The sequence below is a fragment of the Colius striatus genome, chromosome 2 (assembly GCF_028858725.1).
Source record: "Colius striatus isolate bColStr4 chromosome 2, bColStr4.1.hap1, whole genome shotgun sequence".
Taxonomy (NCBI): domain Eukaryota; kingdom Metazoa; phylum Chordata; class Aves; order Coliiformes; family Coliidae; genus Colius; species Colius striatus.
The window spans coordinates 73,120,316-73,146,826 of NC_084760.1; the positions used below are offsets into that span (position 1 = coordinate 73,120,316).

The 26,511-nt window shown below is 35.9% G+C and overlaps 1 protein-coding gene across 5 annotated transcripts in view; it reads right to left on the reverse strand.

Moving 5' to 3' along the window:
• AKT3 (AKT serine/threonine kinase 3) overlaps positions 1 to 26,511 on the reverse strand; it is a 160,807-nt gene that overhangs the window by 37,669 nt on the left and 96,627 nt on the right. For all 5 annotated transcript variants that reach the window (XM_061991071.1, XM_061991067.1, XM_061991068.1 and 2 more), the window contains 6 exons: positions 25,234 to 25,378; positions 17,895 to 18,026; positions 13,640 to 13,705; positions 12,003 to 12,071; positions 4,395 to 4,517; positions 2,308 to 2,436 (listed from right to left, as the gene is read on the reverse strand). In XM_061991071.1, coding sequence (XP_061847055.1) covers positions 2,308 to 2,436; positions 4,395 to 4,517; positions 12,003 to 12,071; positions 13,640 to 13,705; positions 17,895 to 18,026; positions 25,234 to 25,378 — 664 coding nt within the window. The remainder of the gene's footprint in view (positions 1 to 2,307; positions 2,437 to 4,394; positions 4,518 to 12,002; positions 12,072 to 13,639; positions 13,706 to 17,894; positions 18,027 to 25,233; positions 25,379 to 26,511) is intronic.

Here is a 26,511-nt window from a genome sequence, read left to right on the forward strand (position 1 = left end):
GGGAAACTCCCACGGTTGCTGTGGCTCCGCCTCTTGGCAGGACTGTCCCCTTGCAAGAGCTGCTGGCTCCTGGTGACTCCCCTCACAACCCCGAGACCGCCCGTATTACCTCAATTGGCCACTCAGCTGCAAAAATTATGCCTTACCACCACCACGTGTCCCACTGATTGAGCCTTTTATCTCTGAGGCATGAGGAAATGAGCTCTGTAGTTTCAAGGGTTAATGAAGAGTCAGTTTCCTTCAAGATGGACTTGTACAGGGTGGGTCTCCAAAAATACCCATAATGAGAGGTGGAGAAGAGTGGGACTGCTAGAGAACAGAAAGTCAAACTGGATCAAATAACTCATGGTAGTTGTCTAAAACCCAGAACAATCCATTGTCAAGTGCAATGGAAGAGAGCTAACATGTTTCCAAAAATGAGAGATGGAGAAGCAGATGAAAGCAACTGTATGGGATATTTGCACTCTTTGAGAATGTTTTCAAGACTACTGACAAGGGGACAATAAGGGGCTAAGGGCTGGCAATGACAGATGTAGTCTAGGCCAGTGATGACAGTATCATCCCTTGTATTCTTGTTGCTGGAAAAAATTCTGGGTGCAGAACACAAGAGAAGTGACCACTGTAACAAGCCAAACAGGCACATCTGCAGCTTCTTCTAAGTAGCCCTAAAAGATTCAAAGCAGGCTACGAATAGTTCTGGAATCCTTAAATGTAGGTAAAGTGTAATGCTGAGTGTCCCTGCACTAAAAGAGATGTGAGAAATTGCCAGACAGGATGGTGACAATCTGCATCCAAGTCTTCTTTGGAATCTATTGGATGGAATTCTGCAAAGGAGACCAGGTATCAGTAAGCTTGTCTTCAGAGCTAGAATAGCTGGTGACTCAGCAAACAGCTGTAATGTGCACACTTAATCAATCAAAATTATTTAGGTACTTCAAACCTGCAGTGTGAAGCATGACTGCTCAGATTTTAATTCATTGATGAAAAAAACAGGGAAGACGGAACCAGTTAAAGAGAAAATTAGTGGTTCCCAAGAATACTGTTTCCTTTATAGCTGGAGAAAAAGAATGTATGAAAAGATCTTGCTAAGACCCAAAATGGTTTCACTAATTGTATATACCAACTATTAGCAGTTTCAATTTCCTCCCTAGTACAAATTGGAGACTTCAAATTTGCTTTAGGAGATTTGAAAAGACTTTCAAACCTATAAACCTGACCATCCTAAAATCTTCCTTTCCAGCGAGCAGGAGTGGAAAGGCCTTGTAAAGCCCTTTAGGTTGACAAGAAAGTTGGCTAGTATCACATGTGTATCATGTCAATTAGCAATATTGAATGCTGACAAAAATGGAAATAGGGGCTAATTCGGCATCTACAGAACCCTTGGCATTAAGTAAAAAAAATGTTGTATTTCATGCAAATTCTGGAGATCCACTTAGCAATCCCAGAGAAGAGGCAGAATACTTCTGAGCACCACAACCAGCACCATTGACTAAAGCCAGGCAGGACAAAACCACAATTTTGAGAGAGCTTCCTTTGCTTTTTATTTTCAGTAGGTATCATGTCAGTACTAACACTGGAGCAGATCATTTGGGTGATATGAGCTTCCACAACAGATTCTCAAGTGGTCAAACTAGAGCAGCAAAAGAAACCACAATAATGTCCTCATATCCATCTTTTTATTAGTCCTCAAGAGTCATGTTTGGCACTTCAAGTGTGAGCTAATGGTAAAGACGGGGTGGAATATTCTAGGAAGCTACTTCTGCTTATAGAATAAGATCAATTAAGTTTTGGTGCCCACCTTAACCCGTTCTGAGGTTGATACACTATTTTTTTTAGCAGAAATATCTAAAATTTCAACTCCCTCTCTCTGCAACTGAGGAGCTGGGATAAAACCCAGCAAACTCAGTACCTTCCCGTTCCCTCTCGCCTCCACCGAGGCTATATAAACGCTAGTCATACAGCTCAGTTAAGCAGGATCGTATGTTCCAAGTGACAGACAGATGGAAGATTATTTTTGAAGAAATCATCAGAAGGTAAAAACTTTAACAGAAGATAGCAAACATGGGAAGGAAAATGCACGTTAGAGTCCTTTTTAAATGCTAAGCACAGCCTAGAATCAATATAGATACAATCACCACAAAGAATAGTAGCATGTACAATTCTGAATAACAACTGCTAAGTAATAATCAGGCAGACTGATGGTTGTTACTAGAATGAGCTGTCTTCAGCATTAAAATATCACAGTCTAAAATGAAATTAAAAATAAAACCTTTCATACTGTGTACAAGAATATATTCTAAATTGTACCTCAGGTGCCAGGTATTCTGGAGTACCACAGAACGTTTTCATAGTTGCTGCATCTGTGATTCCTTCTTTGCAAAGTCCAAAATCTGTAATTTTTATGTGTCCATCTTTATCCAACATTAGATTTTCTAACTGTGTGTTGGGAAAAAAAAATGATTCCTTATTATTTCTTAACAGGACAGGTTGATGTATTACATAAATTTTGTAAAGAAGAGTTAGTGCTTGCAATAGCATGTAATTTGTAATTTTCAAAAAATTTTCAGTATGTATTATATTACAACATTTAACAGTATTTATTGAAAAACAATTAAAATAATTACTTAATACTTCAATACAGCTGACAATAGTAAATCCCTGGTCAATCAAAGCATGATCTTTAAATTCTGAAGTTTTAAAAGTCTGGTGCACCTTCCTTAGAATGAAAGCAAAATAACTTTCTAAATTCAATTATCAAGATTTAATTGAGTAATTCAAGGCTACAAACATGGCTGTCATTTGGCAAGACTTCGAAGGTTTCCTTTGCTGTAACATAAGCTTCATTTGTCAAGATGTATTTTACTTACTAAACTGTCATGAAACAGTTAGTATACATCTATAAATCCTTAAAATATCTCTATCTCCCATGACCTTTTCAATAATGGTCAAAAGCGAAGGCAGAGAGGGTACTGATAAAAACAAAACCCTGAGGTAAATTCCTCCTTGTACACTTGCAAAGGACCTGAATGTGTGTGTGTGTAACTCTGCATGATTTGCATTGCTTTTTAAACACACAATTCTCACTTTGAAATGTGAAAACAGATTATATCCTGTTATGAAGTATTGAAAGAACGGGAATAAAAACCAGTTCAATATTTACCAGGGAATATCTCAAAAGCAGAGATAAGATCGTTTTTGCAAAAGCTTATTAGCATTATTTCTTTAAATACAGATAAAACTAAAAACAAATAAAACATTTCTGAATAGATTTTCTCTATTAAGAAAAAGGGGTTTTTTTGCTAATGATAAGGTCCATGGTGGAAAAATAGCAACAAATAACAATTGTAGCTCTGTCTTCCTAAGTCTGCATAAAGCCTGAAATACAACTCAAAGGTATCTATTTCCTTTTGAGTCTAATGGTGTCATGCAAAAAAGATACAAAGTAGAGAATGGAAGATTAATGTTGTCAAATTCCTTTTTCCTCATTATTTAGAATTTAAATAAAAAATAGTGACCTATCATTCCTTAACCAGACAATTCCATATTTTTCCAAATTGTCACAGCATTTCACGTTACTACAACAGGTTCTGCTACAAACAGGTAATCCAATATTTTGTTTTCAGTCTGGCTCCCTGAGCAGAAATTGCCTACCATTGTCTCCTTCTCCTCCTCCTGTACAAAAAAAGTCCATGAAAGAACTTCACTAGTGCACATATATATTATGGGGAAAACACAATTTCCCATACATGAAATTAAAGGCTTGTCAGAAAATAAATACTCTCATCATCAAAGAAAGTCAGAAAATGTTCCCGATTAAAGCAGACAGTATATTCCACAGAATATGGTATGTATGTGGAGCTTCATGTAACGTAGGATACACAATTATATACTCAGTCAAATCTAAGATAACCTACAGTCTAGTATTATGAATCTTCCCAAGATACAATAGACAAAAGTTTTTCAATTAAGGCTGAAATTATTTTCCTATTGAAGTATTCAGAATTGTTTTTAATGTCTTTAAAACATACTGTTTGGTGAGATAAACAGTCACATTGTCTCAATTCCCCATTTCCCTTGTTTGAGATTTGTGCTGACATCCAAGTCAAGTTATAAGTAATTCGGTGGGGGGGGGGGGCGGGGAGGCGGAGAAGGTTAAGTTTACATCTCCTTCAAGTGATACTTCTAAGATATGCTGTTTCTCTTTTTTTTATTCAAGTAATATACCCATCTATAGACTACTGCATCAAACAGCCAAACAGTTTCCTTCAGGACGCACAGAACTTTAAACTGAACACTCTGAATAGTGCAACTTTATAATTACTTTGTGTTTGTCCCCATAGTCTCTGCAAAACAAAAATTTGATTACTCTTTTTTCCCTCCTTTTTTTTTTTTACCTTGAGATCACGGTACACAATCTTCCCAGAATGCAGATAGTCCAGGGCTGAGACAATTTCTGCACCATAGAAGCGTGTGCGGTCCTCTGAGAACACCCGCTCTCTCGACAAATGGAAAAACAGCTGCAGGGTAAACAGCAGGGACAGGATTGTAATAATTACTGATTTAGTGGGGGAAATTAACACAAACATAAAACACCTCTCTTCACCATATTGTGATGATAGATAGTGTACTCTCAGTGGACACTCAGCACTCTTAGACAGCAGCTGGCTTATCTTTTCCAGGTTTCCAAAGGGAGAAAGCGAGCTGTTAAATCAGCGTTTTAATCAATATACCAATCTTGTTTAAGGCATTCTGCTTGCTACTCATTTAACCTTCAGTTACCAGAGAGAGAACAAAAAAATATGCAGCAGCATCATTCTATACTTATCCCTCCACCACTTTCTCAGATTTTTATTTGAAGTCACTGATAAATATTAAAATACCCAGATTCTGGTTCTATCTTAAGTTTTTCAGTAATTTAGTAACTTTCCTTTGAACTGCTAAAAGTCTAATTCTTCAGTAGACTTCAACTGAAGAGGTGAACTGGTATTTTACAAAAACACCACATTCATACTGCTAGCAATATCACAGTCACTAGAAAAAGCAAATCAACAACTGCTTAGGGCTTATAAAAACAAATCTATGTATTTAGTCTATTTCTTTGCTAAAATGTAAACATTTCTTTGGGGGATTTGCCTCTCCCTTAATACTTCATAATGGCATTTTGCAGACACTTCAAACAAAGTTTTTCAGCAAAAAATATTAGTCTTTATGTATTGCCAATAACTTCAGCTGCAAGAAAAAAAGCATAAGGTGAAGTTCTGTAAGGTTGTCAGCATCTTATTGGATAAAACGTCACCCTCATAGCCTGGAACAACACCTAAAAAACCAGAATTCAGCTATTTACTTCAAATGCTCTCTAAAATTATTAGTTCTATTTACTGTGATAAGAAAGCTTGGGAAAGTCCTCAAGCAAAGATTAGTTGAGTATGTTTCTCTAGTCTGCTTAAGACCAAACGAGCCATCTGCCTTATCCTTTCAAGTTAAAATGTTTTTGGGTTTAGGACAAGAGCTAAGAATCAATAAAATGGAAATAAAGAATATGTGATCATTTATAAATTAGAGACAAGGAAAAATCCATAACAACATAGATGTTTTATTTCCACTGTTAAAAATACTAAGTACATGAGAATTATGAAATGGTACAAATGGTACCCCAAAACCATCCAACCAAAAACCACAATAACATACTTCATCTGTCATTACCACTTCTTACTTTACATCTGTAGGAAATTTACACTGCTCACACAGCACAGAGCAGTATAAGAATTAATGCAGCTGTTTTCAGTGTGAGGACCTTTCAATGCATAATTAAAATGTCAATATTATAAACAGCTAGAAAACTACTTCTTTTCTGACAGTTGTATATCAAAATATGTGTATTGCTTTCCTCTGAACCTAAACAAACCTCCCACTAAACTGATCCTTTTGGCAGTATATATTTGTATAAGCAAAGGATTCAGAGAAAACAGAAACTGCAGTACAATTTAAAGAGAATATTTCCTTTCTGTTTACTGTATCTGCATTTCCCTTTCAATTTCTTTGAATTCTCAAGATATTCTGTATAAAAATGGAATCTCTACATCACAAAGAGGGTCATTATTTTCTAGGTATTTTCATTCCTCCTGCTGCTGGTTTCCCTGTTTAAGCACCAATCCCTGATGGTGACATCAGCTATCCCTGAAGTAAATTGTTTTCTGTACTGACAATTCACAGAATCACAGAATCTTAAGGTTTGGAAGAGATTGCTCAATTGTCAACACAAACACAAGACCCATACAGGCTAAGCAGTTAAGTCTGCCTTCATGAAGTGTCCCACATATGATAAAACTGGGAAAAGAATACATAAATTTCTTGGTTTGTGGGGTCTTTTCCACACATTTTGGCAAGGTTTAAGTAGGAAGCAAACACTGCAAAGCAGATTTTCATTCAAACAAAGCAAAACCAAAAAAATCATGTAATTTATGAATCTATGTCTGTTTAGTGGTCTCTTTCATAAATAATGAGCAAACATCACTCATTTTTTAGTGTTTTATTTGTGTTGATGGACTCAAAGTAAATAAAAATAAAAGTCAACTTTTAAATAACTTTTTAATGCGTATAAACAGAAAAATCATTCCAAAAATTGGTAGTATAATCTCCAGCCCTACATTCATATCTACATAAAAGGACTATTGCAATTTTCTGTATGAGATTAATCCAGTACGTGAGTAACAAAGTCTTTGAAAACTCTAAAACCGCAGGACACGTGTCAGTAGTAGAAGCATTAGTTTCTCTAAAAACATGTCCCAGTTTGAATCTGAGAGTTGGTAACCTGACAAGTTAAAATAACAAAAATGTATTTTCTTTAGTGTTTATTTCCAATAAAATATCCTTGATGTTAAGTCAAAATACTAACTTTAAAGTAAAATGACCACCTAGAAACAACTAGCAATGTTCTGCATTTGCCAAATAGACCATGAGTTCCCAGTTCAGTGTTATATATTACACTACAGTCACTCTTCATAAGCATCCTTTGCATTATTATAGCATCTAACAGAGTTGCCATCAAACCATACATGCTAGTTCTGAATTAAGAATGTACATTTAGATATAAAAATGCATGTTAAAAATGATTTCATGTCCTCAGATATATGCTAAAGATACTAAAGTAAAGTTTAAAATAGAAAAATCTAATTCGGTGAGATTACAGCATTATTTTCAGCTAATTATTTAGTTGGTTCTGTATTTTGGAATAATTATGCCATCAGGCTTTATTTACGATCATCAGAACATGAAGATTAGATTTATTAAGTCAGAGAAGGAAAAGAAGAAATCTGATGGAAGGTTATGAAAAAAGCTTCCAACATTTACACTATTTATTGATTTACAGCTATTAACTATGTGCTATAAAGTTATTGGAATTACAATGGAAATAACTTTGGCAAAAAGAAAGCCATTTTGCAGATCGCATTTTTGATGGCATATATGAGGGTGCTATAGTTAAAGTGGGGACTGGAGCTATACATTTCCTGGTATGTCTTTACTTAAAAACTGAACAATAATGTTGCCATAGGGTTTTTTCCTAATAAAAAAATGTTAATGGAAGCATTTTAACAAATAAAAATAAAGACCAAACACAAAAGAGTATTCAGCTGCAGTTCCAAGCATGCCAAACATACAAAAGACACAACCTTCTAGAAATAGCTATGCTAAACTGCTACACACGCTAGAGACCTCTTCAGCATGTTAAAGGTTGCATGGCTGGTTCTTGCTGTTGTACATTGGGTTTGCTCAGTTCTGTGGTTAAACATATTTTGTATTTGACCATTGATTTCAGTCTTCTGCAATGCCTTTGCCTTGAAATTCCAAATTATTTTTTTATTGTCTCAGACTTTATGCCACTTCTAGGCACATTCTATACTTTCAAAAATACCACACCCTTGTGTTGGACTATCATAACTTTAGGCTAAGGAATATTCTCTCATTTACTTAAAGAGCTTAGAAAAATTAAACAGGACATAACCAAGACAAAAATTACAAAGCTTACAACAATATTCAGGTATTTTTTCATTGGGTAGGTTGATAATCCTCTGTTTTGGTTTTTTTTTCCTAGACAATATTAGCACTTATTCAGTTAAACCATTTACTTCTCTCTTGTCTAATGAACTGAAGTAAGAGCTGTGGAATAAGACTGCCAAGAGGAACAGAGATTCAGAAATCTTGTGTCAAGAAACCTCTGAACAAATTTTAGAGGCTTTATATTTTTAATATATATATTTATAATTTCATTATACAGATAATTATCAATTAAGTTTATAACAAAGTACAGAATTTGGAATTATCCTGAAAGTGCAAAGCAAGAAAGTTAATTTATCTGTTAACTGAATCAGTGTACTCTGCAGAGTAATGTACATAACAGATTTCATTCCTAAAACTTTTCAATCTTTAAAGCAAAGTCCTGGAAATAAAAAATGGGAAACATACACTCCCAAAAGTATTCTCCAACAATAAAGTGTCATTCTTAGAATATAATTTTTTATACCACAACTTATACCATTCTGTGTGGTATGGAACACTGATGTACTGCAGAGACATTGTTATGACATAGTACTGCAATGATAAAATTATATGGGTTACAAAAGCAAGAACAGGCAAATCAATACTAGCAGGAAAATCATCGATACCGCCTTGCACTTTTTTTCAAGATATTGATAGGACAAGGAAAGAAAAAAAAGTACAAAAGTGAAGGGGGTTTCTTCTCTTTAAAGCAGGCCTGTGTTCATCTATAAGTACTCATAATTTTACTTATTTAAAAATATTTATATGAATAGTATATATTTTGTACTAAAGTAATTAACACAGTTTATCATGTGATACTGCATGTACTTTTTTAACACATAGTCACAAAATATGCAATTTCAAAGTCTTGATAGTGAAATATGGTCCTATCAACTAACCCAGATGAATGGGTTTTTTCTAAAATCAAATTTCAACATCCTAATGCTACTTTAATGTAATTCCTTCAGTACATAAAAAAGTGTTGAGAAGTAATCACAATGTAAGAAATATCCTTCTAGCTCTATACTGCAAAATAGTTTGTGACCAATAGACATCAGTGTCTAGAGTCCAGAGTCCAACTGCAACTCTAAAAAAATTAGAAGTTAAGTTTTCAGCCCAGAACCAAATACTTCAATATTGGGTCATTAAGCAGCAGAAAAATAACTGCAAAAGTTGGCAAAGCAAGTACAGCATATTCAGTACTTCCATCTTAATATTTTTTATGATATCCTCTTACATTTTGCCTTAATATATTTAGCTATAGAAGATGCTGCTTTTTTTTTCCTTTAAGTCAAAAACCAATTCCATATGGTAATACTCTGTATATTGTAAAAAAGCACTCACACATACCAGTAAAACGGACACAGTTATAGTTTCATTATAAAGTATTCCCTTGTTAATTCAGCCTAACTAATTTGAAGTCACATAGACAAGGTAAGGCAAAGGATAAATTGCTAGTCTTCTGGCAGGATATTAAATTCAACATGGATCTAGATTTTTAACAGGCATAGAAGGTTCTTGTTTAGAATTATTTTAACACAGTTTCTTCTTAAAAATTAAACTCAGTGACTCTTTCTTGGCTGTTTTCCTTTCTAACTATGGCCAGAGGAACTGAAGATTTGTAGTACTGGCTACACTATTCGCTATTGTAGTATGGCAGAAGCCTAAATTGTGGCATTTTCTTGCTTTCATCTGGGCAAGAATATGGACATAAATTTCAAGAACTCCTTCCTTCAGAGGACTTCAGGAGCATGTTACTTGGGTAACATGCTCCTGAAAGAAATAATCTATGAATATTCCCAAGTAATTGTGTCAGGCATAACTGTTTAACTAAAAAGAAATCTGTAATCTAAAGGAATTTTAAACAGAAACACACTCAAGGTAGTACAGCTCTGGACAGAATCAAAATCAACACATTACTGCTACAATCAATTTCCCACTGGAAGGATATAACTAAAATATGTGTTTTCAACACCTTTAACAGTGAGAAAGCGTTGTAAGCAAATGAAACTTCCTCAAACATAGAGAATTGTAGAGGGAAGCAGCAAAATAAAAAAGTCTGTGTGTCGTATAGGAGATACACTTACAAATGGCTAAAATGATGGCTAAACTTTGTGCAACTTACTTTCAGTAGTTCTGAGATAATAACAAGGCTGTTTTTAAAAACATGAAGCACTTTGTATTTCTTAGTAGATAGTGACTAAAGTCTGAAATCATGTAAGATTAAAGATTTTCCTATTGAAAAGGACAGTTTATCCAACTTATTATTGCAAATCTCTAGTCAAAGGAAGCATATAAACAAATCGAGAGTTTCTTCAAAGAAAATTGCTTACTCCGAAAGGCCACTATTTCCCACTGTGGCAAAAATTTAGTTAGCTTCACTGAATTAGAGAGGTATCAACAAAGAACATGAACAACAGTTACAAGGAAAAGCACCATATGTGGAAAAAAGTGACCTACTCTTGGCAAAATACTTTGCAATTATGAAAATTCCAATGTGCAAAACCAGGCTGCCACCAAGAAACCAGCAAGATGTTTGCAGCAGTTGCCACAAAGGTGCACTATGCAATGCACAGGAATGCTAGACACAAGTCTGATAAAAAAACAGTGTTAGAGTATCCTCAATCATAAAAAAGGAGTCAAAAAACATTCTCTGTGGGCTCTAGTCTGCATTCAAATAGGACAGAAAGGTATCTTTCAAAATGACAAGTTTCTAAATGATAGGTTGATGTTAAAAAATTCACTTTCAAAGTGCATCTCTTGAGATTACAGAAGTGCAGTAAGGTCTTACACAAGGAAAACTAGGAAGAATTAGCTAGTTCATAAGGCATCACTTTTAATATGCATCATAGATAGCACTGACTTAATGTTGGTGACATAAGTTCAATGTTAAATAATCCAGCTGAACATCAAAAGAAGGCTGTTATCCCGTTACTGCTGATGAAGACTTTTGGGTCTAGTTAAACTAGCCAAAATAGTTCAATGCCTGGGATGTCCAGACTCGCATTTATAGATATTGAGCATCTATGGCACCATGATTAGCCATGGATAGTAGAAGAGAGTCACAGACAAGTTCGGATGTAAACAGGCCTCAGACTGGGCCCAGAAGTTGCCAGAGTAACAAATGCAAGACAGGCAGTCTTGATGGACTCAGAGTTATGGCTGAAGACAGTTTTACTGCAGAAGAACATAGCAAAAAAGAATGATGTAAATCACGGTAACATGCTGCAACAATTCCAGGTATAAGAAATAGTTTCTAATATAAAAGCTAGTGAAAACACTTTGTCCTTTTAATGTTACTATGCAGCATATAGTATGCAAAATAAGGAAGAACCCTTAGTTCTTGTTGTAACAAGATTAAATCTGAATAGCAAACAGCACCTAAAAGTTAAATAAAAGCTCTCTTCTTAAATTGAAATTTTCTTTAATTCCATTTGACAGGTATAATTTTGTATTTTCCATTCTTCAGTAAACAGCTGGAGGACAGCAATAACTTAAAGGCTAACGACATTTAAGCTGAAATTTCCACAGTACAAAGCAAGTGAAGGGGACAGAAGTAATGACAAACATGAACACTCCACAGAGGTATTAGTAACAGCTATAGCAAAGAAGAGAGTACGTATTTCCCATTAGGACAAAAGTAGGACTAGTCAGCACTACTTTTGCTTGATGGTACTAGTTTATGTCCATTTCATGCCAGAACATGCTATAATATGCTCAAAGAAAAAACAATACAAGCTCTTTGTAATTATTTCTCTACAATGTTATTATCTTTCATGATACAACAGTCTAATTTTTCAAGAATATGAACTACAGCACAGTTACGTTACTTTTTTTAAAACAGTTTTATCTTTGAAATTAAAAAATTCAAAAACCTTCAAAGATATTAGAGAGCAAAAATTCCATCCTTTAAAGTGTAAGCCAGCATTACCACTACAAGTGCAGAACTTCTCTTTTAAACTTACCTCTCCTCCATTAACATACTCCATCACAAAACACAAACGATCCTTTGTCTGGAAGGAATATTTCAAGGACTTGCAAGGAAAACAGGAAAAACCAAACGAATTATGATCTTGTATTAACACAATTTCTTGCATTTAAACTGTAGTAAAATTTAATTTTATCCTCTTAAGTAGACAGTTCTGACTTGGTGAGAACTTTCAAAGGAACTAAAAGTGTACCTTCCTATCTGGAGCTTGAGATGAATTAAAACAAAAACCTCCATGTCTTCCTTCATCTCTGTCACATGGACATTGATATGAAAACATTATGTTTGTTATAATAAAATACTAAGAAGTAAATAATATACACAATTCTACATTGCATTTCTTATTGACATATCTGGTACTGGCTATTTTCAGTTGTCCACTGCCCATGAAGAGAGAGATTATTGTTCTCTTTTTAATTTCTCTCAAATTGTATCTTAAAAGTTATCTCAATTTCCAGACTGCTTTCATTTCAAAAGCAAGCACTCTCTAGTTTCCCCTACTATGCAATGCTAAGAACACTGAGTGTCAAATTAATATATTTATTTATGTATCATTTTTAAACTGTGTTAAATGTCATTATCTTCATTATTTTTTTTTTTTACTTAATGTTAATTTTATTTTGCTTGAAAAAATGATATGAAATAAAATCTAAAGATGCAGGCTTGGCCTAAAAGAAACAAAATGCAGGACAATATGTAACAAAGTCATAAGGAGACTCATGTGACTGAAATACTACATATCTCCTTAAAATATTTGTTTAAGAATATTGGAAAGATATAAATATACAACTGAAGTAACATTGCACAATTTGATTGGAATTACAACTACTCTGGCTTACCTTTACACTCTCAAGAAACTTTGAGGGATCTCATTTCTCTTGGCTGAATTTCCAAGAATATTTTGGCCAAGCAATGTAAATAAAAATCCCTGCTTTCTAAGAGTTTTTTTATGATTTTCTAAATAGGAAAGCTTCCAAAAAAATACTTTTCCCCTATCTTAAAATACATGTTAGTTATCTTTTGAAATCAGTGAAAATATTTTCTATGTATTCTCAACACAGAGGAATCAGAATTCTTTTAACAGAAGAAAGTAAGTATTGAAATTAAAACCATTAGTCATAATTTGTCATGAATCTCAGAATTTTCAGGTTGATTCTAATATTTTTCTTCTATTAAATAATAACCATAACAAGACAAATGTATTAAAGTGAAGGTGTTTGAGTTTTGTCGCTCCATGGACTACTTATGTTGAACAAATAGGGGATTTTATAATTTTTTTGAATTCCTAATAAAATTTTCTTGGTAAAAATTACTTACTTGACAGTATTTGAAATCAAATAATTCTGTTAAGCATTCATATACAAAAATTGTACAAAAGTTATATTCTACAATTTGATTTGTTTTCTGTACAGTTAAACTTTGCAAAGTTATTAGAAACTTTATTTCTGAACACTTAAACACATATTCTGATAAAGGATATACACATCAGATAGCTACTGCTTGTTTACAAATCATGAGAAAGATTTCAAAATTTCTAAATTATGTTCATAATGGAATAGTCATCATGCTGAAAATTATCTGCTAACATACTTAAAACTGATTTCTAATACTTACTGTTAAAAATGGGTGTCTGGTGTTTTTCAATACTCTGCTTTCTGTAAGGGTATGAGCAACTTCATCCTGAGAAATAATGAGCAGAAGAAGTACTTCTGAATTAAGATATCAAATTGTTACTTAATTGTGAGGAAAAGGTTAACACTTTCAAAATGAGATAGTTACAGTATATTTTTGGAAAATTAATGAACCTGAAAGAAACATGAAAAATAAATCTAAATATTTTCTAAAATTGTGAATCAAGTTTAGCAAAATACAATTTAACATTTTATTTCCTTTTTCTTATTTTCTTGCCTTAAAATTAAGTATTTTAACTTCATATCCAATGCAGAGAAGGAAGAATTGGTAATATTGGATTTGACAGTTAAAAAATATAGTCATCACAACTCTGAAGTTCTGCTATGTATTATCTGAATATATCATAGAATCATAACAGTTGGAAAAGATCTTTAAGGCCATTGAGTTCAACCACTAACCTAACACTGCCAGGCCCATTACTGAACTCAACCATATTCCACAGCACCTCATCTGTGCATCTTCTGAGTATCTCCAGGGATGGTGACTCTACCACCTCCCTGGGCAGCCTGATGTACTGCTTAATAATCCTCTCAGTAAAAGAGAGGAAATATTTTATACAGAAAGATTGCAAGAAACTTATCCAGGTAGTAAATGACAGGCAACTACAAAACATAGTGCAATCTAGCCTGATGTTAAGTCACTTTTTGCAGTTTAAAATGTTCAGTTGGTTTGGTTTTTGTTTTTCTTTAAAATCATGTAGGTACGTGAAATCCCTGCCTTCACCTCCCTGGGCTGTCTGCGTGAGCCAAGTGAGCAGTCAGTGCTCCTCAACTGGGCCTGCCCTTCCCCATGGGTAGTGGGAAATGTCCACCAGATTATGAGATGTTCCAGGCAGATTTTGAGAAAAGGGCAATTTGAGGAGAGACTGCTGCATTCTCCTGCCTGTGAGTCTAAACAGGGTATTTTTAAAATAAGCCCTGTGCTTATTTTCAGAGAGCAACGGGAGGAAAAGAAACTAACCCAGCCCCTGCAGGTGTTTGCGCCCCGCAAAGCTCACCCGGTTCATCCTCTGCTCCCTCCACTGGTAGGGCCTTCTGGACAACCCCTGCATGGCTACCAGCAGTGAGAGGCAGCCTGGAAGGATAGCAACAAGGCCTCAAGGGCAGGGCTATGGCTCCTCACACCACCAGGTTTGCAGGGAGCAGGGGCCATGCAGAGGTGAAGTAGAGAGGATGGTGGGAAGAGAGCTCACCCTGTACTACGACGACAAGCAACTTCTGAAGACTAGGGAGAAAAGTATGGCACTCAAGGGGTACATATTATCAATGCACAGCCATTTTATGCAGTTTGTAATACATGCCGTGACTTCGCCCTCCCCAGGCTGATAGAGACCTAAAAAGCCTGAGACCCACTAGGCTGGTCTAGCCCAGCCCTCTTCTGTAGCATTAAGCCACTGCTGAGTATTATTGTATACTGAATCACAGACTAACTTAGTGTGACTCAAACTTCAACTATAATCCTGCAGAAGTAAATATATTTAGTCATAGTATACTTTATTATTGCTACAAGTAATACCAATCTAACGCTATTGTACTACACCTGCTCATCAGACCATGCTCCGAAGAGAATGTATTACTGAAGTAGAAAGTAAACACAGATGTCAAGAGTTTCAAAAATTGTCAAAATAGGAAGTGAAAAAATTACAATAGAGTTAGTGGTAATAAACTATGATGTAATTTAGATGAACAGCAGCCCAATTGTGAGTGTATACACCATAACCACATACTAGGGGAAAAAAAAAATAGTTCAAGGAGAAAAGTAAGTCTAACTTTTGGGGGTTTTATTTGTTCCCTTGAAATCATAGGGATTCACCATATATGGGGCATAAAAAGCTGACAATGGTAACTTTTTCTGGCATTGCCTCAGAGGTTTGTAATACTGGTAAGAGTAATATTCATCTGTCAGCAAAATTTAGGATCAACAGATTTAGGCTGAACTGTGCAGATGCTATACAGCCTTCTAGATACAACTGTCAATGCATCACTTTTCTGCTTCATATTATGCTACAACAGGTATGAGTGTATATTATATCACATTATAAGCTAAGTTAGGACAACAGATCTATTTTATCTAGTGACCATATCCTCTGTACTCATGTCTAAACATTACTGATAAATCCCCATAGCATATTTATACACTGACTGGAATAGACAGCTAAATTCAGGCTTCAGTTTGCTTTTCATTTTAGTTTGGGAAGGAATGGAAAAACTAGTATTTGGTGACTATAGGGAAAAAAACCCGATCACTTGTGAAAATCTAAGCATAGTTTATTCTTCCATCAGCTTCTGATCAGTACACAACCATATTACGGAAAACTTAGAAGGATTTCCTTCAAAACAAAATTACAGTTCTGAGGAAGTAAAATTTAAAAGACTGAGGTGCTCTCATCTTCGTCACACGATGAAAGGCATCTTTCCTCACACACTTAATCTTCCTGTACGTCTACAAATAGGGAGAAAAACATTCCCTGTGTTGCTTCAGGGAATGCCAGGTTCTACCCATGAGCTGGTTTTCTATTTTCAAGTAATTTCAGATCAATGAACAGTTCCATCCCTGATCCCTTTAAAATTTCTCTAGCTTTACACATCTTTCTATGAACAACAATTTTTACTCAAGAAAGTTATCCAAGAATCAGCTTTAAACCTTCTAAAAATCTGTGATATTTTAACAGCAAGAAAAGGAAAAACCCTCAAATTTAAAAATGTGCTTTGTATTTTATTCGTACAAACAAGCATTCAGAAATGCTCTGAAGGCTGGAAGGGTATAAACAAGCAGCAGCAAAAAAGGAGCTCATAGCAGTCAGATGTAAGACTCCCTTGAGGATCCCATGGGTACCACAGGTGAGCAGAGAGCAATGGGGAAGATCAGAGAGCATTGGAGACTGAGTCACAGTATGTAGCAATCCAATAGACTCTGACACCCACAGGGCAACCACAGAGATTGCTGCCATTTATAGTCTTACAACGAAGGTCACTGAGATTCTCCCCCGCCCATGCAGAATAAGGAGAATGCAGCAGCAATACCCTCTCATCTTTCTTTATCTCCTCATTATGAAGAAAAGGGCACTCTATTCTGTTGTTAGTCTAAATTGTATACAGGGCAACTAGCTTGCCAGTTCACTCATGACAGCTGCTAAAGTCACGCAGAGCTCACAAGTCAATCTCTTCTCTGCTGAAGACATAAATTTAAGTCTCTTCCCCTACACCAGGGCTGCTTTTAATGAAACTCAATGAAATACAATTGTCTTTGAGGTTTCTACTCCTCTATCAAATATAATCAAAACAGATCAAAACATTCAAGTTATTAGAAAGTGAGTCACAGCTAAACAAACATAGAGACAGACTGCAAAACTCTGTGGGCCCTGTTTTCATAGGCCAATAGGAAAATCAGAAAAATCTGAAGGACATTTCCAAATAAAATATGTAACCCACAGTAGTTCCCATCCACATTCATTTTTTATGAATACTAGTATTGTTAGCCTCAAACATTTTTATGAATACTGGTATTATTAACCTCAAACATTCAAAAATCTGTCAGATCCACATTGTTCAAAAACCTCCTTCCTTATTTTCAATTGTGTCTCCTGGTGATAAGAGCATGTAGATTTCTTGCTCTCAACGTGGTCTGTAAAAGCGAGATTAAAAATTTTAGAACTGCTAGAAATAAAGCTCCGAGTGGATGACCTTCAACTTTAAACTCAGTAAAATTATGACTTATCACAAGAGCTAGTAACACTAAACTAGTCAAGTGACTGGAAAATGTCAGTTTAAACTACTTCTTCAGACATCAGCTTCAGACATTTTTTGCCTCTCAAAAACCATAAAAAAGAAATTGTTAGTTCCATGCACAGCAATCTTCTCCACCACAGCAGGAACAGAGCACAGGCCCATTAAATTAACTGCATTTATCTAAATACACCTGCACTTCTTCTTAACTTGCATGAAACTACCTTCCTGCCTAGTGTACTCTTTCAATGTTTTGGCATACCCTAGATTGCAATACAGTGGAAAAAGGCATGAAAAATGGGTATATATACTTTTTTTGTATTCTTGTTCTCTGAAAATACATATTTCTTTCAAACTCAGTTACTGTCAAAGTTCAAATACACCTTATGCATTAGATATTGATTACTCCATTCAAAAAAATGACACAATATTTTAACTATAACCTTCCTTACCTTGGCAATAATAACTTCTTTTTTCAAAATCTTCATAGCATAGTATTTCCCACTAGCCTTCTCTCGGACCAGGATAACTTTACCAAACGTGCCTTTCCCCAGTAGTTTTAAATAGTCAAAATCATTCATTGTCTATAAGGAGCAAAGAACACGGATTAGCAAGTCTTCAGCTACCCACTATGCAGTTCCAGTTCCAATATGCACACATATCCACATATAACCAAATACTGTTACCAATATGAGTTGACAAAAAGAGATACATTTCTATGATTAAGTTCATAATAGTTATACGTATCCTTAAACCACTAAAATATATTGTTTGATAGCATTATTATAGCTATTTGAAGCCAAGTATTATACTATACTCACCTCTCCCTATTTTTACAAAGCAGACATAAACCAAAGTCTTAGCCTAAACCAGGATTTCATGAATGCTCTGTATCTAAGAAAGCTCATAATTCTTGTATTACCAGGGTCACAAGAACGTGGTGCATTAGTAGGTTTTGTGTAATACCGACCACTGCATTGAAGGCCTTTTTTTGAAACTTGAATAATCTGCACTGCAATCTTGTACCAGTAAGAATCCTCAACAGTCTTTGCTTTAGAGGCAGACTTCTAAAAACTTGAGTACAATTACAATGATATGGTTTTTACATTAATGAATTTGGCTCTGAAGAGGAACAGGTGGCAAGTTTTCCTCTTTCATGTGAGTCCATTATAATGACTATTCATTCAAGCACCTAGTATCACTCTAGTTCTGCAGGTTAAACGTAGTACATCCAAGAGCTTGTTCCAACCAACAGACAATTTGAGTCTACCAGTTCAACTGGAGTGACATATATGGAAAAAAATATGAACAGATGATCTCAGATCCCAAAGCAGTTTTGAAACTTTCATGAGCACAAATCTTGAGTTGATAAGCATGCTCATTTCACAGACAGTTCAGAAGCATTAACCCTATGGTCTATGCATTAGATGCAAAGATGAGGATGTAGAAAAAATAGCACAATACTGAGAATGCAGGAACTGGACAAGGTCACTTTGGATTGAGAGGAAGGCTTTTCAGGTCATTTCAGGGTCAATCTTTGGCTTCAACTGTGTGTTTCCACAACAAATCTTTCAGGGCGCTGTGACAGTGGCTTGGCTGTGGGACCACATAACCCCACACAGACCATTAAGGTCCCCAGGAACCTTGAGGAAAGCAGTTAAAAGCTCTGAAAGACAACACACTCACCTAGTCTTGTTACAGTACCTTCCTGTGGTATCAAGAAGCTTCATTCCTTGTGAATAACACACCTCAAAACATTCTATAAAGAGTACTCAAAATCTCAGTTTTCTGAAGTTAAATTTACTTAATCCTGTTATGTGCCTTTTTCATTTTCTTAGTGTCTCTTCCTAGTGTTTCTATCACTACTTGTAGCCTCAGATAGTTTTGTTGAATACCTGAGTTCTAATAAACTTGTGTTTTCCACAATAGAAATAGTAATTTCCTTATCCCTACCAGAGATGCCTACACATCTCACACACAAGTCCAAGTGTGGAGCTATTGAGCATATCCCCAGTGCCCAAACACAAATAGTGGCAGCAAAATATCTTCTCTCTTGTGACAAAGAATAGAGGGCAAAATTTCCTTCTGAAATTATCTATTCCTTAAGTTCAAGCACATGATACTATTACTATGGATCTGAAGCTACTGTGACAAATTGTGAAAATAAATTATTGCCATGGTTTGACATGACAGCCGTTTCTGGTAAGGGGGAAGGGACTATAAAGATGGCTCCTGTAAGAAGTCGCTCAAAACTCTCCCTAGCTCTGAGCCAGACCCACTTCTAGGGCTGAGCCAATTAGACGCCTCCACAATCACTTTTTAAGAAGCCAGAAGAGGAGGCTTCTTCTTGTTTATTCTTTCTGTTTCTTCCCTCTTCTGTCCCTTCTTCTTCTTCCGGCTGGTGGTGGTGCAAGGAGTAGGAACAGTGAGAGAAACAACAATGCGAACTCCAAGGTCAGTGATGGAAGAGAGGAGGAGGTGTGCTGGAGCAGAGACTCCCCTGCATTCTACAGAGAGGACTGGTGAAGCTGAGATTTGTTTTCATTTTGCTAAAGACACCGGAGTAGGGGCAAGAGACTCATTTTGCTAAGAGCCAGGGGCAGTGACTATGGCTGGAGGAGGCCGTGTCCCATGGAAGGGACCCAATCACTTCATTACAGACCTCGAGCCAGGGGCAGTGATTTTCTTTGTTAAAACTATGGCCAGAAGAGGTCGTGTCCCGAGGGAGGGACCCTGTATTACTATAGCTGCAGTAGGTCATGTCCTGAGGGAAGGACCCTGTATCTGCAGAAACTGCAACCGTGGCAAAGAATCCACGCCAAAGATATTCACTAAGGACTCTGTCCCATGTGAGTGACCCTGTATCAGCAGAAGCCGCAGCTGCCGGGAAGAACCCACACCAGAGAACTTCATTAAGGATTATGTCCTAAGGGAGGAACCTCGTATTGGAGCAGGGGAAGAATGCCAGGAGTTATTCTCCTCTGAGAAGAGAGAAGCGGCAGAGCCCATCTGTGAGGGACTGACCACATCCCCCATTCCCTGCCCCCCCGAGCTGTTGAGGGAGAAGGAGGTAGAGATATCAGGAGCAGTGAGCTGGGCCCAGGAAGCTGGGCCCAGGAAGAAAGGAGGGCTGGGGGAGGGAGATCTTAAAGTGTTGGTTGTAATTTTGTCATCATCCTACTCCCTTTTTGATTTTATTTCGTTCTGTTTCTGGTATGTAGTAGAATAAACTTTCCTACTTTCCTCTCTAAGTCGAGTACTGGAGTCTGTTTTGCCCAGAACCATAATTGGCTGCGAGCCCTCCCTGCCCTTGTCTTAATCCACAACAATCTTGCTTATCTTTTTCCTCCCATTTTTCTGGGGCCTCTGCCATCCTAATGAGTGTGGGGGTGAATGGGGGAACACTGAGTGAGAGACTGTTGTGGTGCTGCTGTGCTAGCTGGTTCAAACCACAACAATTACGCATTTGCTCATTCAGAGTCAGTTTGAAATTTGCTCACATAAGAGGTAGAATTGAAGTTCCAACAGCCACATAAATGCTGCAATTTCTTATCTTTTAAATGTTTAACCTGCAACTTAAAAGCAGCAAGAGATCTCCAGCACACTACTACTACCTCAAGTGGATAGCTGGATATTTAAAAGCTTTATTAAAGAGAAGATGCTCTTTCATACAGCAATTTTCTAGCTGTATCAGCAGGAATTAAATGCGTTTCTGATATAAGAGTTGATTGGTTGCTTCTAAACATCTGATCTTGGTGAAATCCATTATTTGCACACACATAAACATACTTGAACATTCTGCAGTGACAGATCTTGTTTTGCTGCCAAAACCACCTCACATCAGAAAGAACAAAATTGCATTTATCCCAGTAACAGAGATTTCAAAGGCTTGGTATACCTTTCACATAAAGCAAACTCACTTTACACAAGTGAGTTTAAAACTCATAAATCCTTAAATGATCAACTCTTACAAAATCTAGTATAATGTGTTACAACTAGTGATGTATGTTGTATTATGTAAAGTCGTGTTCCAAACACTATGTGGCTACCAGTACCTGATCAACTAAAGGTAAGGTTTTTCAAATATCATAGTGAGTACTTCGGATACTTCTATTATAACCATCAAATAAAAACACCTGCTTTTATGCTAAAGCAGTGAAATTCTTTTACAAAAACACATGAAAAATAAAAAATACATAATTCAGGGAGAGGATGACTAATTCAGGGCAGAATCCTCCATGTCTTCAGTCACAAGCTCTCATGTTCCCTGACAATGAATGTCCAACAGCTTTATTGATATTGAATACCGAGTCAGTAATCAAAACAACTTATCACTTCTAACAGTCAAAAATTTATGGGATCATAAGCACCCTCAAAAGAGTAACTCTTTCCCATATTTCCAATCTTCTTTGAGAAGGTGAACTTAAGAAAGGAAACATCTGAGTCCAAACACAGCTCAGAAAAGTAGCCTTTTGCCCACATATAGAAAGAGGATCTTGGCTTGACAGTTCATAGACAAGGTTTAATGATAAGGGCAGCAAGCCAGTCAAATCAAGAGAGTCATTTGCACAAATTTTCCTTACATAATGTTCATCAAAACAGTCAGGAATCTAGTAGCAAGCTCAGAGAAAACAAGTTAAAAAATACATGTATATTTATAAGAGAGACGTAATAGGTTTGCAAGATTTTAAGCTGTGGCTTAATGGCAGGTTATAGCGGCAGTGGTAATTCTAAGAATAAAGTCTTCTGATGGACTCATTCTTTAGAAGCTCAGCAGAAGGCTTGGAGATGTTACACAGTACAGGTTAACTTGAAAAGCCTGCCAAAGAACAGAAGACCCTTGGAGATAAAAACACAGATGCCATAGCCAAGGGTGTACTGAAAACTGGTGGTAAAATGGAAATACTTCCTAAACCTGAGGGATGTCAGTAAGCAAGTCTAGAGACTCCCATAAGAATGGATTATTTCTCCTTGATGATTTTCCCATCTTTTTTATTCCTACTTAACTCCGCGGATTGAATTTTTTCCCTTGTTACTTTTTCGTTCCCTCTGAAAAATCTATTCTTTAGTCATCCTGCACTCTGAAAAACAAAAGAAAACAAAAGAAAAACAAGGAAGCTCCAGGAAACTGCACTAACCAAAGAACTATATGATGTTCAGCCTTCTTGAAAGTGTATTTACTCCCCTATGGGCATCTGTTCAAAATAACACATCCTACTACCAGTGTCGAAAATTCCTATCAGGGAACTAACTTTAAGAAATTCCTGATTTGAACGAAGATTATACTACTTGGAGTTTTCATCTGACTTCATCAGGAAGAAACTACTCACAAGCAATAGTACAGCAAGAAATAAAAGCAGGTTTTTAAGAATTTGTAGTACTGTAAATTTTAGTGCTGCTGTTACTCTAGAACACTAAGTGGCATAATGACACTCCTAAAAATAATTTGGTTCTTCCAGCTAATCTGGCCAGGGATGCTGCTGTCATGTCTGTTCAAATCAAGTTCCACGTCTTAAAAGACTGTTTTTCTTTGTAAACCCTTTGCTACCTTTTTAAAGAAAAACAGGCTCACTCCTCTCTGTCTTGTTTCTCAATCTGATTATGCTCTTCTACTCATATGTATACCATCTGGTGCATGCACAAGCAAAATTCACTGGGCTTAGATGTAAAATCAGGTGACAAACACTGTGCAAAATATCTCCGAAAGAAATTCAATATCCAAAAAAAGCAATAAAAAAGCATTGAGTCATTATAACTGTAATGGTTCTGATTATATTAACAACCACAAAAGCTTAAACTGAAGCTTTTCAGAAACATTTCTATAAAATAGAAACAGTTCTAAATCTTTTCCCCCCAATTTCAATTAACACAGAGGAAGTGACAACTCCACGTCATTATGGTCACTTAATATTTTTTGTTCTAGAAATCTCGCTGAATTTGCTCGCTAAACTTTGATTCTCACTGAAGTTTTATAACAGTCTGCAGTTGGACTCTGAATTTTGGTAAAAAGAAAATCCTTGTGGTCATCAGTACATTCTTCAGTGGCTACAAAAACTCTATTCTGTTCTATTACTAGATGTCAAATATCACCATTTTTCACTTTGCATTTGATTTACAGGGTTTGCTTTTGGCTTGTTGCCAAAGCCATTAAATATTCTGCAGCACTTCACATATACTGTCCCAATAACTTATTTCAACATTTCTTAAATTGTAAGAGGCAAGACAGAAACCAATCTGATCTTCCTCCTCCTCCTGTTCCCACAACCCCTTTTGTTTTGTGGGAAAATGCACTGCACTGGGAACAAGGAAAGCATACATTCCAGATAAACTGCTTATATTAGACAACATTAATATTGACACCTTGAAAATGCTTGTTGTTATGTAGTGGTTTTGTACTTCACTAAGAGAATATGCAGGTTTGAAGAGTGCTCAGATCTTTAATAGAGCAAACCCAAATCCCTTCCACATAATCGCACTGCCTCTCCAAAAGACTGACACATCTTGAGTGCTGCTTCTGTCTTTCTGTCACTTATCATATTTTACCCTGAAGCACAATCATTAAACATCTATGCCACAAGGCTAAAAGTTCAATGTCAACCTGACAATGTATGGTGAGAGTATTCTCACAGTTGTACATAATTAACTTATACCTTTTTCTATAGCAGAAAAAAGGTTAGAAAATTGCATTCAATGCAACAACATGAAAGAACCGCAAACTCAAGTTCTGAAAAGTTAGAATATGACGGAACTAAGATTTCCTATGACACTTCTGTTATATTCATATGAGTATAGTTTACAGCCATTGATTTTTCTATGAGTCTTGCTTCACATAGTGCAACAAACAGAACATGCTCTGAGAAAAGGTAGATGCTCACTATTTCATTCATCATTCAAAGGCACTCAAGTTACATTAGCTATAAGACTATCTTGCTCTGTTAGCAGACTTCCACTTAGTTTTCTACAGGTTTCACATCTAACTAGAAAGAATGAATCCAGTCCAATAGGAATAGGTTATTATTTCTCAGGAAATTTCAATATATTTTCTTGAGATGTAAGATTCCTATATAGTAAATGAAAGACTCCCATTTGAGTGACCCATTCTTCAGGAGTAGCCCATACATATAGAAACACAGGAAAAAATGGAAACATCAAATAATAATCAAGTTTTTGTCTGGCATTGAATCTATAAAACATGCTCTTATCTGTGTGTTTATCTTGTTGACTCTGGCGATACAACTACCAATACTTTATAGTTAACAATGTACATATTCGTACTTAACAGCAAAGGACTACAAAAAAATAAGATCTTGTTTTCTCTTACTTCACTGAAAAGTAAAGCAGAGTAATTTTCCCAGATAGCAAAAAAGGAGGTTATTAAAAGCCAAATCCTGCTACTCTTTCTCATGCAAATTATCTAATTTGTACTGGGCATTATTTGCATGAGAAAGAGGGCAAGCCTAAAGAAAATATTTTATTATCATACTTCTAAAAGAGTAAACAAACAAAAAGGAAAAGACAAAAATAACGTTCAAACAATAAGCAGGATGTTAACATTTGCCTGAATAGTTGAACTTTGTTTTTCAGAAGTGATGTACCAGGTAGTATAAAAACTAAATAAAACTAGAGCAGTTGAGAATTATTGAAATAGAACAAGTAAGTACTTTTATGCTTGTAATGCGCTGAAATGTATGTAGAATTATGATTCCCTGTCTATTGTTTTACCCAATTAGACCATTCTACAAAATTTATTTACATGTTAATCTTGTTAGTTATTTTTTTTAATGTAATTACCTTTCTTTTATGATGAGTTGTTGAAGCATCCATCTCTTCCTCTCCTATATTGTCTATCTGTGAAGTTGGACTACAGTTCATCCTCTCCTCTTCTTGTCTCTGAAGTCTGTCTGCTACAGCCTGGATTGCTTCTGTCCATTCTTCCCTGTCATTAACAAGCCAACATTCCTATTAGAACCTTACAAAATACATCCAAATAATTGGATTATAATATTTTTCACATGCTACATTGCTTCAGTGTTCAATTTTCACGTTACGGAGCAGAAAACATATAAATTAATCACTTCATTTTCCTTCAAAATTCTGCATTGTGTTGGAGATTGTGAGGTTGACCAGCATCAAACAGGATGACTACACAGTTAGTTTCAAGAGTTACCAGTGTTTGATGATGTAAATATTTTATCAGTGAAAACTTGAAAACGCTTGCTCCAGATATATACAAGTCGGAGCATAGAATGTCATCTCCTACCAATAACATCTGATATTAACATAGTAATTTAAGAGACTTTTTAGTATTCCCCTTCCCTGCAAGACATTTTCACAGAAAATAATTAAGATTTATTAAACCACATCGTGTGTTCAGCTCTGTCTGTGTCCTCTTAAAACCCAATCTGTTGGTTAATTTCAAGTTCTCCTGAGAAAGAGGCCCTCAAAAGACAAATGAATTCCATTAAACACCATAAAAACCATTGGCAGCACAGAGGGGCAGGTCCTGATGAGGGTTTCCATGGACGGACAAGCAGGGGCAGCTGAGCCCATGGCCATTTTATGTGCTAGATAACCAGCACAGCTACATCACCCAGCCCATCAGCACACCACAGTCCCACACAAAGTGTTCAGCCAGCAAGGGATACAGGAGTCTGGTGGTATTACTGAATGTATTAGGAAGTATCACACTGCACAAACAGAAGAGAAATAGGATGGAGAAACATCATCAGTGTAGAATTAAAGAAAAAAAAAATCTAAGTGATTATACTAATGAAGGAGAAACAATAGAAAAAAAGTTGTTGGTTACAAACAATATGAATAAAGCCAAATCATAGTACTAGTCTCAACAGGACAGATGCCCACAGTGGGAAGATTCACTCCATCTAACCAGAGACTGGAAAATACTTCAATGTAGGCTTCTATTGTTCAAAATTTAACACTTCAGAGATTCTGTGATATCATGGCATAGTTTTGGTTTATTTGAACACACTCATCCCACCTACTTGCAAATAACTCTTAGACGAGATATGAGCTCAGATTCTACAGAAGCTGACTTACAAATTCTTCAAC